Here is a 17,357-nt window from a genome sequence, read left to right as displayed (position 1 = left end):
TTGCAGAGGTCGTATAGACGTTTCAGTCATATCAAATTCCTCAGCAAAGTCAGTTGCGTAGACGGCAGTGCTCAACATCTCTGAAACATGGACGTGCTTCAACAATGATGCATAAAATTTCAGATCAGTATCATCAAACATAATTCCTCCTAAATTCCAAACACCCTTTGAGTCAGAAGGACAATGCATGTTGAACATGATAACGGCAAACAAAATTTTCATCGAGTAACACTAATGAACAAAATGAATTTTGATATTCTAACAACGCCAACTAGACGTACAATCATCTTAACTATTAAAGACGATGAAGAAAACGAATTGGTCCAGTACGCAGTGAGTGTCGAGGGGAAATAGTGTCCTATCATGCCAGTTTCCTAATCATGGCTACACATGTATTGTGGGCGTCATTAAAGTTGAACCGCAAAATTGACGAGTCATATTCTGAAGAGGGCTTCTCATTTGTCTGATGGGGTAAGACTAACAGAACTTCCATTATTGGTGGAGATTCTTCTGGGCTGGAGACACTATGGATGTTCCTTTCCAAGCGAAGTGGGGGAAGCACGTATGAATACTTGGAATCTTCGGCTAGCTGGAGTGGTTGCAGCAATGCCCTATTTGGAACGGTTTTTAGTAAGCCATCTCGGTTCCCCAAGGACGGTATGGTTTCGTCACAATGGCAGTGTGAGCATTGTGGGATGTGCTGGTTGGACTTCCGGTGTATCCGTTGGGAGAAAGGACAGGCAACGTGTTGTAAGGGACTGGATACTGTGAGTGAATGGCTGGCAGAGAGGGCGTCGTAAGCTGTCCAGGGGTGTTCCCAATGGGGGCTGATGTGGCCACGCCCGTCGGAGGGGCGGGGCCTGGTAGTCTGCCGTGACAGGAAGTTTGTAGCTGCGTCTCCGCCTGACTCGTGCTGGTGATCATTGGCAGCATCTGGCGCGAGTTCTCGCTCACCGACGTGACGGCCGGTGGGAGGCTAGGTGGATGGTGATCGGAGGTGGGCCCAGAGTTGTGCTGGCCACTGTGCGGAGGAGGCGGGAGGGCTGGCGTCTGTGAGTGTGTATGGGCAGGAAATTGAGAGTGGTGTCCAGACACAGTATAGTGCTGCCTTGTTTGGAACTCACGCTGAGCTACGTAGCACTGAAGATGAGACATAAGTCGCAATCTCAGTGGATCCTGGATGTCCATACCTTCCACGGTGACCAGGTAGCGTGCAACCTCGGAGGCGCATTCCCGGAACCCGAGGACTCGGTAATCCATGGCATATGCGTGTGCCTCTCCGTAGGGGTGGAATGAGCCGTCGATACCTGTAAGAATGGGTGGAATAGGTCAGGAGTTTTAGTTAATTCATAGATTTCAATTAAGAGATTGGTTACTGTAGCTGCACATCTTTATGCAGCCCCTTCCTGTTCAGAATCAATAAGTCCGCATTATGCAAGGGGATCATTAGCTTTCGTTAGAATACGTATGAAGATTAAAGATGGCACCCATATTACTTTCACATTTACGCATGCTACGAGAAAATACTCTTCTACTCACAAAAATCGACAAAGAATTCTTGACCAGTAGCCACTAATCTTGAGTATCCCTAATTATGGCTCTTAACGGCTATTAAGTATAGCATTGAGTGAGCCATCAGTTCGCTTGTCAACAAATGTCGAGACAAATGAGCTGTCGGGGTCTTTTCGCTAGGATCTTGCCGGATTACTCACCGGGATACTTACAGTTTTACCGTATTCATTTTTTTTTAATCCGGATTCTAGGGTTTGTAATCTGCCTTAACAAAATGGTAAATCGTTTTGAGCGTTTTGAGAAGAAGGAATTAGGGGTCACTGTCCTCAGGGGATGGCACAAGACTTAAGAGATGGCTCATTGTTGTTGTTTTTCTCTCTGCTTTCTTATTTTCATTTCTACTTGCAAACAATGAGGGAGTGAAGAACGGTATTATAAAGCTGCATCAGTTTCGTGGTCTACCATTTAATCACAATTCTGATCAGGCGTTGTCCTGATATAATCACAATAAATCATGAAAAATATCAACATAATGTAAATTAGAGTAATGATAAATCGTAGTTGCTTGTTTAAGGCTTAAAAATTGTAAAAGAAACGGCAGGTACATGTCGTACCTTCGGTAAGTGAGACAGTGTGTTTGAAAAGTCGGCCATTGGAGTAACGGAAATGATTGCACAAGATTGTATTTTGTAGTCCAACACTCTCCCTTGAAATGTCCGAATGTGATTTATTCCTGCACAACTCCAACTTACCGTGTAACATTTGTTTTGAAGGCATTACGTTAATATAATGTGAATATTTGGGGAGAATGCAATTACGCAGGCAAAAGATGAAAATTAATTAATCTTGAAACATAGAAACATTGCTCACCTTTCGCATGGAGATATTTGAGGTGATCGACGGTCATCTGTAATATCTCAGCCTTCTCGAGCTTTGCTGAGCCCTGCCACAGAACGAAGAAAATGTGAGAAACGATTAGAAGAAATAGTTAACGATTCCTCCGTAAAAAAAAAAAAAAAAACAAAGTGGGGAATAGTAACCTATGGGCAGCCACAATGTACAAAATCAAAAGTTTGTGACACGATGTACGCAGATGTAGTCATATCATGTGACCTTTTAACATCCAATCATATTCAACAATGAAGATAACAGCGTCGTGTGTCCCTGTGCATCTTTTTCTATATTTTCTATGCTTGTTTATGAAATTGCATTTATCTCACGTAAAAACTTCAAGTATTTGCTGTTGATTCTGAGCAATTAATACTTTCCTCTTTCTCTCTCTCTCTGTAACGAGACAAAATAATATTAACACAGACACGTGTATGCCGTCTAAGTTGATCTCAGTTTAGCCCGTTGAGGAGGAGCTGATTTTGCTACAACACGCATTTCCCATAATAAAATGACACCTGCTCGAGTACTGTATATTCGGAACTCGTCCTCAACGGGCTTTAAGATATGTAATCACTCTTCAGCTAATTCAGATAAATAGGGATTAGCTTAAATCATGTTCTCAAAATCTGATCTTGTTAATCGCTGTTTCATGCATAATAAAATGAAATCAAACATTTGTGCCGAGGAAAAAAAAAAACAACCACAGCAAAGGGAGGGTAAAACGCGTTGACTAAATCTTGTCAAATACTCTCGTCATCGCGCTCACAGGTCTTTGTGTAGGCCTACTTGTAACTTTTCTTCAGATATTTATATGCAATTGCATTTTTGTTGGGAATCAAATAAATGGAAATGGAAAGGGAAAATTAATATCAGTTTGCTGATACACGATTGAGAACTCTGGCGGTTCCTTGTCTATTATTCATGTTCCCAATGATCTACACATTCCCCCACTGGTCGCGCGCTTCAGCAACTGTGCATAAAGCATGCATTGCAATGCACTACGCCTTATTCATATAAAAAGGTTTCAGAACATTATCAACAGGTTGGCGAGATAACGGTCCCTATCAACGCAACGACCCTTTCATTTACCCCCCCCCCCCCCCCTCCATCCCGCCTCTTCTTTTATTTGACACGGTGTATAGTTCGAGACAAAGACCACGTTCGCCGTACACGCGCCAAATATCGAGGTTGCAAAGATTGGGTACACAGAACCAGCGCGTGCCCTCAATTAAAAGCATGAGGAAGCGAGAGGGGTGAAGGGACATACCTCCAGCTTTTCACTCCCTTCATTTTTGTATCACCGGGAGTCAGGTGAAACGGCACTGCGCAGATATTGTCATTGAATATAACCAATACTTAGGTGACTCAAATTATTGCTCATAATTTCACGATTATTACAAAAGTATGCATAAGTTTTCGCTGTTTTTGATTCCGTTTTCCGCCCTGTTCACCACTGAGGAACACGTTACCTTTCTTCACGGGAAAAAAGAAATTAATAGCCTGAACTGCCACACGAATCTCTTTCATGCTTCGGAAAGAGTTAGAGAGTTAGACTGCAATTGGAATATCGTCTATGTGACTGCATGTAAATTAATAATTTAATAGTTTAATGACTTTTTACATGAATTATTATCTAAATGTACCATGTTGTTTGCCAACAAAAAAAGAAGAAGAAAGAAATACATTGTGCTGAAAATTGTGCTGAAAATTGTACACGAGAGTCTGTGCTGTCAGTGATTTTAAACTCCAGCAATATTTTGGCAGCTTGAGAATGAGGAGGAGGGCGTTGAAGTTTCAAAATTGCGTAAAATTTATTTGAAATATTGCGAAGTTTTCGTCACACATTTCAAACTTTCACCGAATTGACACTATACCGGCGTGAAGGCATTTGACAGCATTTTCTACCATACGACTTCCTGACCTCAACGGACCAAAGTATAAGCATTTTCATACACAGAATACACTTCTTAGTGGTTATTTAGGGATATGTGATCATTAAGAAGCTAATGTTTTGATTTTATTTTCATGTAGGAGAGCTTTATCGAAGTCCATGCTGGTTGGGATTTTACCTACAGTACGGAAGTCCACATGTAGAGTCCTACTCCACGGTATCATGGGGGAAGGAAGGGGGGGGGAGGGAGAAGGAGTACATTGCCAAGGTTTATTAGAGCTGATAGATGGAACAGGGTCAAGACTCAATGTACCCAATGCCTCTCCCCTCCTCCACACCATCCCCATTCTTTGTGAGAGTACACCCCTTCTGGAATTTACTATTGCATTACCACTCTAGTATGGTCTTTTGACATTACATGCTTCCATGCGATCATTGGTTGATACTTTATTACTTCTACTAACTTCAGTGAATGTTTGTTGTGGGAGAGGGTTCGATGTTGTAACGAGTATAGTGTGACAGGTATGCAATAAAGTGGGAAATACCTGATTTTCGAGCAAGATACTGGAAACAGAGAAATCTGACGAAGAAGCCCGTTTAACAAAGAACACGATGGCTATAAGGCTAAGAGGGTGAGGTACTACGTAAATGCTCCTCGCTTAGATGGTGAAAATGTCTGCCATATAATTTTGATGCCGCAATGGAATTAACCCTTCGTCCCTTTTGTGAGGACCAGACAAGGGGGGAATTATTTCTTCCCACTTTTTTCCCTCCTCTGTTTGGTTCTTTTCTCTTTCTCTGCCTTTGAAATCCCCAACACCTGCACACTCCGCCAAAGAAAACAGAAGAATAGAACGAAAGAACCGAAGACTGAAATCTGAAAAGCGGTTTGTGACAGGAGAAAAAAAAAGTTCCTTTTCATGCCTCCTCTTTTCTTTAGCTCGTGCCTTTCGCGTGCCCCTTTGTGTATCGGATTGTAGAGAGTGTTTCCCTTCGACCCGTTCTGTTTTCGTTAGCTTGCTTGCACCTCCTTTGTACGACCAAACTTGGACCTTACGGGCTTTGGAGGAGGGAAGGTTCAACCAGAGTTTGAAACCACAAATTTGCCTACTATTATTGCCTATGATGTGTATTCCACACATCATACATATCGGACTGCATACAGAATGCGTTTTTGTCACTGTGCGCATAAGATGAATGCTAGTAGTAAAACCGCTAGGTTTGAATAAGTTTGCGATTTTTGAAAGAAAAGAGATGGAAAGGCGGAGAGAGAAAAAAAATAACGGTCTTTGTTGTTTTGATTTTACTCGCATGATATGATGGTGATTTGCTTCCGGGCAGAGTTTGTCTGAGAGGTGAGCATCGGGGGAGGGGAATTACTTTGGCCAATGGAACTAGAATTATGGTCGTTTGAAAGGGGTAAAGAAGTCGCGGATTCAACTGGAATCATTTGGCGATGACAAACAGGCATTGTTGGCGGGCACGCGCCCGATGCGAAAGGCATCGACGCCGTCGGTCAAAATCAAGATCTACAAACTCTGATTTCGCCCCTCCGTTAATTTCAGGTTTTTTTTTTTGAGATGACTGATTGGCGGAGTATAAACTTCGATTTGCAAATAATTTTATGGTTAAACGCTGGCTACGAAACGTTCATGGACAAAGCGTCTATACCATCGCTGCAGTACTCACTGGCCTGTCTGCCACACTGATTATCATATTGAAGTTTGTGCGGCTTTTAGTATAGGACATGTACTGTGTTTGGGATCAACAAGCTTTATCGCAAACATTATTAGACTATACATTATTACCAAGACGCCTATACGGTGATTCTTAATTTTCTCCATCAAAAAGCTTCTAGGACTTACAAACAGGTAGCCATTATTGGCATTATTCAGCATCAAGACACCAAACTGAGCACAACGCTTTCAAACATAATTATTTGACAACTTTTGAACGTCATTACGTTATGATAATTTAATAATCATAACGTTCAGGTACATTTAATAATGATTTACTGATTCAATTTACCTTATAAATGCTTGTTTAGGAATTCACTTTATATCTATACGAGTGTAATTATTTCCATTTTGACGTACGGAACAGCATCATCTTCCTACATTACACTTCATGGTTTGTGTTCTCGAGCCAGCTCGATCTCTGGCCTAGATTTTGATTGCGAGGTACACCGCCATTTTGTCTCGAATGAATCGCACTGCTTTCGACTCGGATTTCGTTCCTGCCCGAATGCTCATTTTCTTTTTTCTTTTTTTCTTTTTTTTTTCCGGAGCTGAATGACCGTGTTTGACTGTCATTGTCACAGCTCGCTAGCCAGGCTTTAGTTAGATGGAGGTCACGCCGTATCTGAGGACGCGGACAAACAACAACCTGGCATATCGCCACCTGCCATTCGCTGATGCCACCAACGCCCAATTGGGTACCCGGTCTTGCGAACACCAGCGAACGTATCTTATTTCCTTTTTTTTTTTCCCCACACTACTCATCTAGTTGTGAACCACTCATTCCTATACAGAAGACTCAAACATGTTTCCAGATAATAAATTTATCAAGTCACGTAGTATGGTTTTTCCACTTAATCCCGCACTTCCCAGTGATGGTAGAGTTTCTCTTGAGATAACGGTGCTCTTGAAATTCGTGAGCCCGCCGCAGTCTATAAAACCTCTCTGATGTCATAACTGAAGATATGACCCAGTGCAGTGGCCTATTTATTGAAACACTGTTTACATACTACATTTATCTCGGCATACACAAACACGTGTAGCTCACTCATCACAATGTACTTCGAGATCGAATGTTGAACCAAAGAAAGAAAGAAAGCAAAATGATACAAAGAAAATAGTCTGTCATGGAGTTGATGTATGACATTATTTGCTGACCAAACACATTGACATGAATGCGTCCAGAAAGCGCAAAAAGAGACATTTGCTCCTTTGGGTAAATTAATGGTCAGATTAACAATCAGGATCTTAAAAGTTACAGGAACTATATAGTTTTATTTATGATTCGCGTAACGTATAATGTAGAACTTCACCATCATAATAGACATTGTCGTATATTGTAACAAAAAAAAAAGGCAACTGGAAAATGTTTTGGCGTTTGGGCCTCTTCAGGCGCATCTTTTCACCAGTCATTGCTTTCATAAATCCCACGTGATCCACCACAATACAATGGTTTTTTTAAACGAAGTTTTTCCCAACTCACCTGCTTTTCGAAAGCTGCGGGAACGAGTCGTCGGAGTTCAGTCAGGGAATTGTTGATTCGGTCCCGTCTCCTCTTTTCGATAATCTAGACATAATATGTTGACAGATATCATGGTGATTATTAAAGAATGTGAAAACAGGAGCTTTTGGAAATACAGAGTTACGTAATAAAAGAAGGCTTGTCACTGTCACGTCTTGTGTGTTTTGAAATTTAAAAAAAAAGCTTGTTTCAATATTTAGTAGAATAGAATATAAAGCATAATTGTACATGATTATGATAATTGAACATTTTCAACATTATCCAATGATAACTCGAGTACTACAGAGACACAAGAAATTGCAATTTTTTAATCTGTATTATTGACAAGATAATTAAACATTTTTTTCTCTCCTTTTTAAAAGGACAGTGTAAATTGCGTGTTTAACGACGGGAAGAACGAAGTGGCTATGTGCCCAGCCCTAGGCAAACATGTCAGCGTCCACGCTTTGGAAATATCAGCTTTGAAGATTGATTTGCGATAGGGAATATAATTCATGATCAATCTATTCGCCAGCTTCAAGTGGCATTCTATAGATGCCAACCCCTGGGCAAACAGCAAGACAGGCTACCCATAAGAGAGGGAACCACACTATATCGTGGTGGAGGCAAACCACAATTGAATGACGAATACTAGGAAATTTACTATTTTAGGTTGAAAACAAACGCAGACATTTTTACCCCTCCCAATATTATTCTTTGCGCAGCTGCAGAGAGTTGGGATTCTCGCCCAGTTCACATTCTTTATTTAGCTTGGGCATATTTTTTAATTACCAATTCGTACCTTCATGTATGTTTTCGTTGAAAATCATCCCTTGAGCAGAGATAAAAGAATTCAATAATAATAGTAATGATAATAATAATAACACTAATAAATATAATAATAATAATAATAACAAGCTGTTTCTTCGTAGAGGGCAAATTATATTTAAGTCTCTTAGCGCTTTTTAGAAACGAGAAAGGACAAACACATGTATATGAACACACGAAAACAAGAAAGAAAAAAAATATATATCGACCTAAAAACACATAATCAAATAGTTAAAATAACAATGAGAATGACTTTACAAACAAATGAGACTTCAACAAAGACTTGAACTGATATAGTGATGAACATTCTCTGATATCATAAAGGAGCTGATTCCAGAGATGAGGTATTGGATATTAAAAGATTGGTGATCATAACATCATTTAGTTATTACATTGTACGGTGCGATAATTGTTTGGTGCTAGATCGAAGTAGTCTGGAAGATAAATATTCGTGGAGGAGCTGTGCGCATAATGACTGATGGCGACATTTGTATGCAATATTGTAAGTTTATAAACTAATCTTTCTTTGACTGGCAATGTGTGTAGCAGAGTAATTTCAGAGAAAGACAAAAGAATGCATGAAAGCTAAGGGAAGAAGATCTGTGAACTCCGTCGAGTGAAAAGAGAGCTAGATTTAGCAACAAAACTCAGTAAGAGTGTACTTTGAAAGGGAATGTATTGTCATCTTTATATTAATGTTGTCATAATTATCATTATATTTTAGTCTATGCCTCTTAAGTCTTGTTACGAGGCCTAAGTCCCCTTAACTGTGTAGAACAAGGACTTTTTTTTTAAACAAATATATCATCTTATATTTCCATACAGTCTGGGAGAGAAAACCAAAATGACAAAGGAAAGAGACAAACAGACAGACAGAGAGACAAAATTTATCGATTTTAGTAAACAAAACATAATGCCCGACGCCAATTACAAAAACACAACAAAAAAGTCTTTATTACGTCCCTATACACCTGCCCATTCGCTGTTTATAATTGATTATTGCTATCTTGTGCATATTTGCACACTATTCATGCCGAGATAAACACATTTGTACAGTGATGACGCCACCATTCATTTTGGGTCAGCTATAAACTTTTGGGCGCTCTAACAAGTCTTCTGTACGGTATACGTATTGCTATCACTCACGGAGTGGTGGGAGGGGGGGGGGGGGTCGGACACAAATGAGGCGGGAAGAGCTGAATGCGATACTCGTCTGATCGTTGTCTGCGTTATCTCTTCTCGGCCCCCTCGTACGAGGAGGAACAAAAGATGTTTGAGTAAATTTAGCGCGCTGAGCGTTGGTTGGGCACGTGGCCGCATTTAACGGGCCAGAGACGGCGCGTTGGGAACAACCGTTCCGCCTCGCTAGCGGCTTCTTCTCCGCCCTTCTAAGCTAATTTACTGGAGGAATAATCATGGCGTATAAGGGAACCCCTAACACCTCTTTAAAAAGCCTCCCAAAATGGACGCGCTAAGCGTGTACGATGACAACATTGTCAGGGGATCTAATTACTGTCATTGATTTAGGGCAGCCAGTTGACGGTATTTCGGATCTGCTAATTCGAGCAAATGCCCGCCGCCTCTTCTGCAGAGATTCGATCGTCATGACGAACATCATGAAAACCGAGAAGTAACCGAAGCTTTATCTGGTACTGCGAAATGATTTGACTTTTCATGAGTCAAGCCGGTATTTGGATGACGAGATTTACAGAGAAGAACAAACGTCCAGGGCAGTGATTCATGCCACATTGATGTGAGGGTATGAGGGATGAGTTATAAACTAAGATTCATCGTCTAACATCCAACATGACAAAATGCAGAAAAAGGACCCCCCAAAAAAGTAAATGTATAAACGGCTCGTCACTAATTGTTTTATCTGGTGCCCCTTTCGGGCAACTCAAATCTTGAAATTCCAATTTTGGGGGCCCGAAACAAAAGGAAACATAACAATCCATTTTCAACTTCAGTTGTCCAATCGGGGTACTAAAAGAAAAAAAAATGAAAATAACGTTTGAATTTAACTTTGAATTTAAATGTTTCTATGGCGGAGTATGAGAGGCAGTAGCGGCAGTGTGAAAGTGAACTTGGAATGAGGAAAAGGAGAAGAAGCTAATTAGGCCTCGTGTTGCAGAACACACGGGAGCCATGACACGTAGTGTGATCATGGCTGCCGAATTCTCTCTGGAGCACATACTGTCTTTCGATGAGATGATTTACGCAGATATATTTCTTTTTGAAAATGTTGTTACAATATGCGAGGTTCTATATATGGGAGAATAGTTCTAGTACCAAAACGGGGAATATATGTATATACACGCCATTATCAAAATAATGTAAGATCATTCTTATATCTCCTTATAGTATCATCACACCCGAGTTGCGCATCATGGCGCTTTCAGATTTTATATCGGCATCTTCACTGCTCTTCAAGGCTGATCTAATTCCTAGCTCTGGTGCTTTTTGGGAACTAATCTTAGCTCAGAATCACTTAATAGCAAGTCTTTATGATACCGAACTCTTGTAGCATATAAGGGTTGATATATTCAGGGATAAGAAATCCGAAGATTCTCCGGGTCGCAGCTTGGTAGCCAGCTGGAAATGAATGCTGCTTTCATTCGAGTGTATAATGCTCACAGTAAATGATGCCGTAAAATGCATTTGAGTTACTGTCATAACGTAAATCAGCTTAAAACATCAACGCCCTCATATCAAAATAGAAATATGATGTGGACAGATTTATTACACAGTATGCGCTTACTTGTTGCCATTCTTGACACTGTCAATTTGTATGTTTTCATAGCTTAAAGGGATGGGACAGTATTGGTGGAGATGAGAATTGGGCTTTTAACTTTTTGCGAGATACCAAGAAAGCATTTATGATATAGTACAGAGCATACCATTTTAAGAGGAATTTAAAGTTTATTTGATGAAAATCGGGTTTGGAATGACTGAAACATCCAAAAACAAAGTAAAACAAAGCGATCGTAATAAAGTGTGGGTCCCACACTTTATTAGAATCGCTCTTTTTTTGATATCTCGGCCATTTCAAAACCAATTTTCATCAAATAAACGTTGAATTTCTCATAGAATTACATGCTCTTTCATGTTTCATAAGAGGTTTCTCATTATCTCACCAAAAAATGCTAGAAACCTGAAATTAGGTCTCAACCAAAACTATTCGATCCCTTTAAGTGGGATTGTTCTCCAAAAGGGTTGTCGAATCTCTCTCTGGATTCAGGCATATATTAGAAAATTGTATTCTATTTCACTTTGTCAGAATATTTTTACAGAATCAAGTCCCATATGAAATCGCAACAGTTCATCATAATCCTGCCTATGAAATAAGACAAAAAGCGGACAACTTAGAATGGAATACTGGGAACAGAAATAAATGCATAATGAAATAGTTTCAGATGTGACAAACCTCCGACACAATAGCAAACATCATTATGAAGGAAAGTCAATGACATGGAACGAAAAGAGAGATTAAGATTTAAAAAAAAAAATGAAATGTAATTAAACTCACCCCTCGTCTCTTCTTTCGTGCGCTAACAGGACAGGACTGGCTGGGTGATCTTCAAATATAAAAAAAAAAGATAATTAATTAATCATTACTAAACTCAAACAATGATAAGTACTCTAATACTGAAAGTATGTTGGTGGGATACACATTAAACATGGAACAATGAGCAGTGAAAGAACGAAGGAAAGAAAGAAGGAAAAGAAAAGAAAGAGATGAAATATCATTGCTGCTAACAAATCATACAAGCAGTTGTGAGGTAGTGGAAGAGAAGGCTGCTGATGTCGATTCCTGTGAATTTACGTTGAGGTACATGTAATACCCAGAAGAAATACAGTAGGTGCATTGTGCAGAAACAATCATAGATACGCATTTAACGATCGAGTTATGTTTGACATTGCGGTATTCTAACTCTTTATTTTAGTGACGTCAGCTTCCTTCTTACAATGTCTTAAAACAATGGCATCTTTACAATCCGTCCAAATATGGGTGTTGAACAGTGTGCAAAGACTAAATTCACAGAACTCGGGTTGTCTCTACTTGAGTATTTTCGCAGATTCGTGTTTTAGTTGGCTCCACCTAAAACTGTAAGTTGTTCTTCAAAAAAAAAAAAAAAAAAAAAATATCACCAAGTATTAAGTGATAGCCACAGTAGGGAAAACAAAAGCAGCCGAAGTTCATTTGTGTGTATAAATAAATGGGCCTATGTACAGTGTGGGGGACGTTTCATGTTTACAATAATATGTACTTAGAATCCTTGTGGGCATTTTGTTCTTAATCAGACAATTGGAATCAATATCTCGCGCATAGCACGGTTTTTGTTGTTTTTGTTTTGTTTTTTTTTTTCACTCAGAGTGATAAATGGCTTCCGATGCATTAAAGTCTATCATTTTGTGTTAAGATCCCAGTCTTTGACGTCTAGTTTTCTCGGTTTTCTTTAAATTTAATTTCATGTTATCTTTTTTATCATTTTGCATATGAAAGGAAGAGAAAGAAAAATGTATTACCTTTCTTTATTACGTATTCATAATTTTCAGAGAAAAGTTCAGCGTCAAATCGTAGAAGACCTAACGAGTGCCGACATGTATCAGCTACTACAGATAGTAAATAATTGTGCAAAGTAATTTGAGGTTGTGGATATAACATAATAATAAGTGGTCTGGAAACCACTTTTTTTTTCTTACTTACCCCTTCATGGTGTCTTCAAATAATTCTTCACTTTCTGACTCACTCATCGTCCTCTTCATATTCCAGGCACCAACCGATAGCTTCATACGACAGTCGTTTAGACGAAAATTTTCAAGTGAGAAATTGCCTCGATCTCTAGAATTGTTTCGGTATGAAGAAAAACCTGGTAGCAAAGTCCGGAGTGTCACCGAGTTAGAACATGAGCTGGATCACACGTTTTATCCTCAAACAGCTTGAAGAAAATTCTCCTCCAGAGAAGGTCTTTGTGCTATTGAGGCGCAAAGGATTCGAAACTTGTTGCTTACTGAAACTAGCTGTTGCTTTCCTGTGCTTGACATGAAAGGCAAAGCGGCTATTTGATGAAGTTTTGTCAAAACTGTAGTGTCAGTAATTTGGGTTGTGCACTCCGCGGCGTGAGCTGTCAACTGCTTGACAAGTTTTCTACGCTCCTAGTCAAATAGGTCTCGATGGGAGAAGAGATGAAAAGCGTGCAGCGCATGAACCCCCAGGGTTTAATTCGCTTGTGATTGGTTGAAAATGGCTAATATTGGTTTCCTCTAAGCGTGCCGTACGGTGTGTTTTGCACGCGCTTGGACCACCGCCCGTGCCAGCCGTGAGTCGCGTGCTGCGATTGGCTGACTGTGCGCAGCCCGACGGCAGACCATTGGTTGATAAGCCCCCTGTCGCGCGTTCGAGAAGAAAAGAAGCGTGCCAACTCAACGTGTGATTGGCAGGTTGCACGTGGGCCTTGTCAACAAAGAGGTGTGGCTTATCATACCGCCACTGTCATTGGCTAATGACCGTTGTGTCAGAGGATAGATAAAAGTTGATAGTACCACTGGCTGCGTAACCCAGTGGCTGATTGTACTGTTGCCTTGCAATCTGATCAATTTAAAACATAAATCACCCAACAGATTCTGGTTTTCCAATTGAGCTTTAGTTGTGTTAGGTTTGTCGCGTGGAAAGAACGTTTCGCGCATGAACAAAGAATGTTCGAGATGAACAATATTACAAAAATATTGCTAACTAACATACGATGCGAATATTGATTATAGTTGGTGTATGAAACACGGCATGATATATTTCTCTGCAGACTCCCGAAGAAATACGTACAGTTGCTGTCTTCGTTTTGCTTTTAGTAACCATAGCTATCGTATGTTATTGCGTAGCACGGCATCGCGACAGCACTCAGTTAACATTACAATAATTAAACTTATCTGGATATAATATATAACTCAGATTCTATTAAAAGGATGCGATACAGAAAATGTTGGAAATAACTACAATCACAGACCCACCCTCCATCACGCTAGGACTGATTACCATATCAATTCCTGCGATGGCGACAGCAATGCGAGTTATAATGGCAATAGTGATGAAACGGTTATGGTATTATTGTAAACTCTGTATAGTAATGATATGGAATATGAAATTCATTCTTTCAGAATAATAATGATTTCAACAACGGTTTACAGCATGCGAGAAACAGAAAGGAAATCTGGTCGTGAAGGCACAATGTCAACAGAAAATAATACAAATCCTTTCCAAAGTGTTTTCAAGTACGTGTTATCTCGTTTTCTTCTTGGCGATTGAAATGATTAGGAAAATACATAAACAAATAAATAAATAAATAAAAACGTAATTAAATACATGAATAGATATTAACAATGTTCATGATTTCAAATGTCATTCCTCTAACCAGCTATGTCGATGTGAAGTAAAAAGTGCTAAAACGACACGCAGCGGCGCCAATACAAATAATGATAATAATAATAATAATAATTTAACGATAATTAATAATGATAAATAAAAACCTACAAAACTCCGGCTTCTGTAAGGGGCCATCGCCGCAACGCTTTAGGCCTATATCAAAACGCTAGCACTACCCTCTACGAGGAATCAGGGTTTAAAACACCTTGGCTCGTTTTGATGGAGATGCGGTGGCGATTCGCACCCCTGAACCCAAAATCAACGAAACGACAGAAAGAATCAATTCAAATTACACCAAAACAGAACTCAACGAAATGGAAACTGAGCTCCTTTCTGAGAATGGGCAACAGAAAAGTTTTGACTCCGTTCTATCAATATCAAGTCACTCGGCAAACCTAAAACCAAAATTCTATTTTCATCAAACACAGAAAAAAAGCATGTAAACAAACCAACAAAAACAAAAACAAACAAACTCATGACGCATACACATAATCTAGCTGCGTGACCTGCGCAGAAAACCACACGTAATTCTAGCTTGCTCCCTAAGACTTTTCTTGTACGATTTCTCAAACAATCGTCAAGTTCTTTCTCACCCATCATTCTTTCAAATCCCATTAAACGTGATTTATATTTACCAATCGCTGATTTACTATGGATAATCAGGGAGGTCCCTGGGCTAATCTTGCAGTAAATGCGTTATCTTTCATTGCTTGTAGGGTTTGGATGAGACTAATTCAATGAAAAATTCTGCTGATCTCACTCAAAAGTTACACATTTTCTGCCCATAAAATGTGGTTGGAAATCCGTACATGTTTTGAAGGATTTAATTATATTGACAAATCCAATCACACCCCTCAGACTGCACATAGAGGTACACGTGGCTGGTCGAGCTGACAGGGGCGAGTAAAGATTGCACGTGTGCGACTCGGTCGGGTCTCTGTTTTTGAAGAATTGTCGAGTGACGAGGGCGCTATTGTCATTCTAATTTGACGTGGACGTAAATCTAGCTGCGCCCGCGATATATTGACAATGTCAATCACGAAATAATAATTGTCAGGGTTCCAGGCATGCTATCAGCACAGTATATAGGATAAGCGCAGGTAACACGAAGGAGGTATGAGAGTTCTCTCATACCTCCTTGGTAACACCATTTCAGAGAGTTGCGTCGCATGAACTATTTTACGTGTACACACCACTTTGCAGGGCACATCAGTGATTTGGCTGTACTATGTCGGGAATCGAAGAAAGGTAAAAACAGAAGCCATGAGAGGACAAAATCGTGTCGTTTTAATTGGTTATATGCTCATAGCAATAATTATCTAAAAGAAGTGAACTCATAGTGACCGATAGTGACTGACACACACGTACAAACACACGCACACACATACATTCATACACTATATTTTATCAAGGAAGTTTACACATTGTTTAAAACCTCCTTGCATATAATAAATAATATGCCTATACATGAACAAAAATACATATCCCCCTCTCTTCTTAAGATAGAATGCATATCATGTAATATTGTACAATGTCTAAGGGAAATCTCCGTTTTTAAGGCGTCTTCATGAGCATTTTTTACATCTACTGGGTAATTACGAAACACTTCGTACCCGTTAAGGAACAAATGCTGAATATCCTTGTATTACAGGCGAAAAACTTATGCTTAAGATAAGTTGAATTATTATGTCTGAGGGTGAAAATGCTAAATTCAGTCTAGTCACCAATTTGTCATTCTAAATGTTCCCGAACCCCCAGAGAATAGACTGTAATTCAAGCCATGAACAATCACATATATATTTTTTTTTTTCTGTTAAGTCATATGGGATATAATTACTTGTCATTCAGTTAGCGTTTGGGCAATTATATCCACACTCTTGATCCACATTTCGAATTCTATAATTGAAAACATTTCAAGCTATAGCTAGCAATTCATCAAGTTGGACATTAGCCAAGCCGCCGGAGTGGGCCAAGTCCCACACGTGCAGATTTTTGTTGGTAAGCGCTTGTGCACCCCTCCCACGGGTATTCTTCCAGATTGGGCAGCTCACACCAGCGACTCGCGGCAGGGTATAATGGAGGGAATGCACGGTCAAGAAGACTTGTTGATGCTGAAGTGCTTCTTCGGTTATACAACTGGAAGAGAGGTCAAAAGAACGAGAGGAAGAGAGCGTGAGAGAGAGAGAGGGAGAGACGGATAGTATAACAGTCTATGAAAGGAAGAATGAAATAAAGAATGAGTGAATGAATGTAAGAGAGCGAATGCAAATAAAAATGACGCTTTGGAGAGAGACAGACTTAGAAATACAGTAAAATTGAATCGTAATCTATTAAAGGTGAATGATCAATTTGTATGCTCGACCTGTGTGTGGGTGTGTGTGTGTGCGTGCTTGTGTGTTTGTTTGTGTGTGTGGGTGGGTGTGTGTGTGATAGGTGAAATCATCGAATTAAGGGATTAAGATAGAGTTAGAGTTAATAATTTTAGGATATCCACTTTCATGGGTGCACGTGACACCCACAAGTCATACAGCCCTCGAGACACACAGCCAGTGAGTCATACAGCCCACGAGACATACAGCC

General features: G+C 39.8%; 1 protein-coding gene across 1 annotated transcript; it reads right to left on the bottom strand.

Annotated features, from left to right (window-relative positions):
* Positions 1-624: 624 nt before the first annotated feature.
* Positions 625-13,153, bottom strand: LOC140240080 (hairy/enhancer-of-split related with YRPW motif protein 1-like). Its single transcript, XM_072319888.1, has 5 exons — positions 13,068-13,153; positions 11,886-11,934; positions 7,514-7,597; positions 2,383-2,455; positions 625-1,307 (listed from the first exon to the last, which is right to left on the bottom strand). Exons 1-5 carry the CDS (start codon positions 13,151-13,153, stop codon positions 628-630), a joined length of 972 nt encoding a protein of 323 aa, XP_072175989.1. The 3' UTR covers positions 625-627.
* Positions 13,154-17,357: the final 4,204 nt, after the last annotated feature.

Source organism: Diadema setosum, chromosome 16 (assembly GCF_964275005.1).
Source record: "Diadema setosum chromosome 16, eeDiaSeto1, whole genome shotgun sequence".
NCBI classification, from domain to species: domain Eukaryota; kingdom Metazoa; phylum Echinodermata; class Echinoidea; order Diadematoida; family Diadematidae; genus Diadema; species Diadema setosum.
This window is presented reverse-complemented; position numbering and strand designations above follow the sequence as displayed.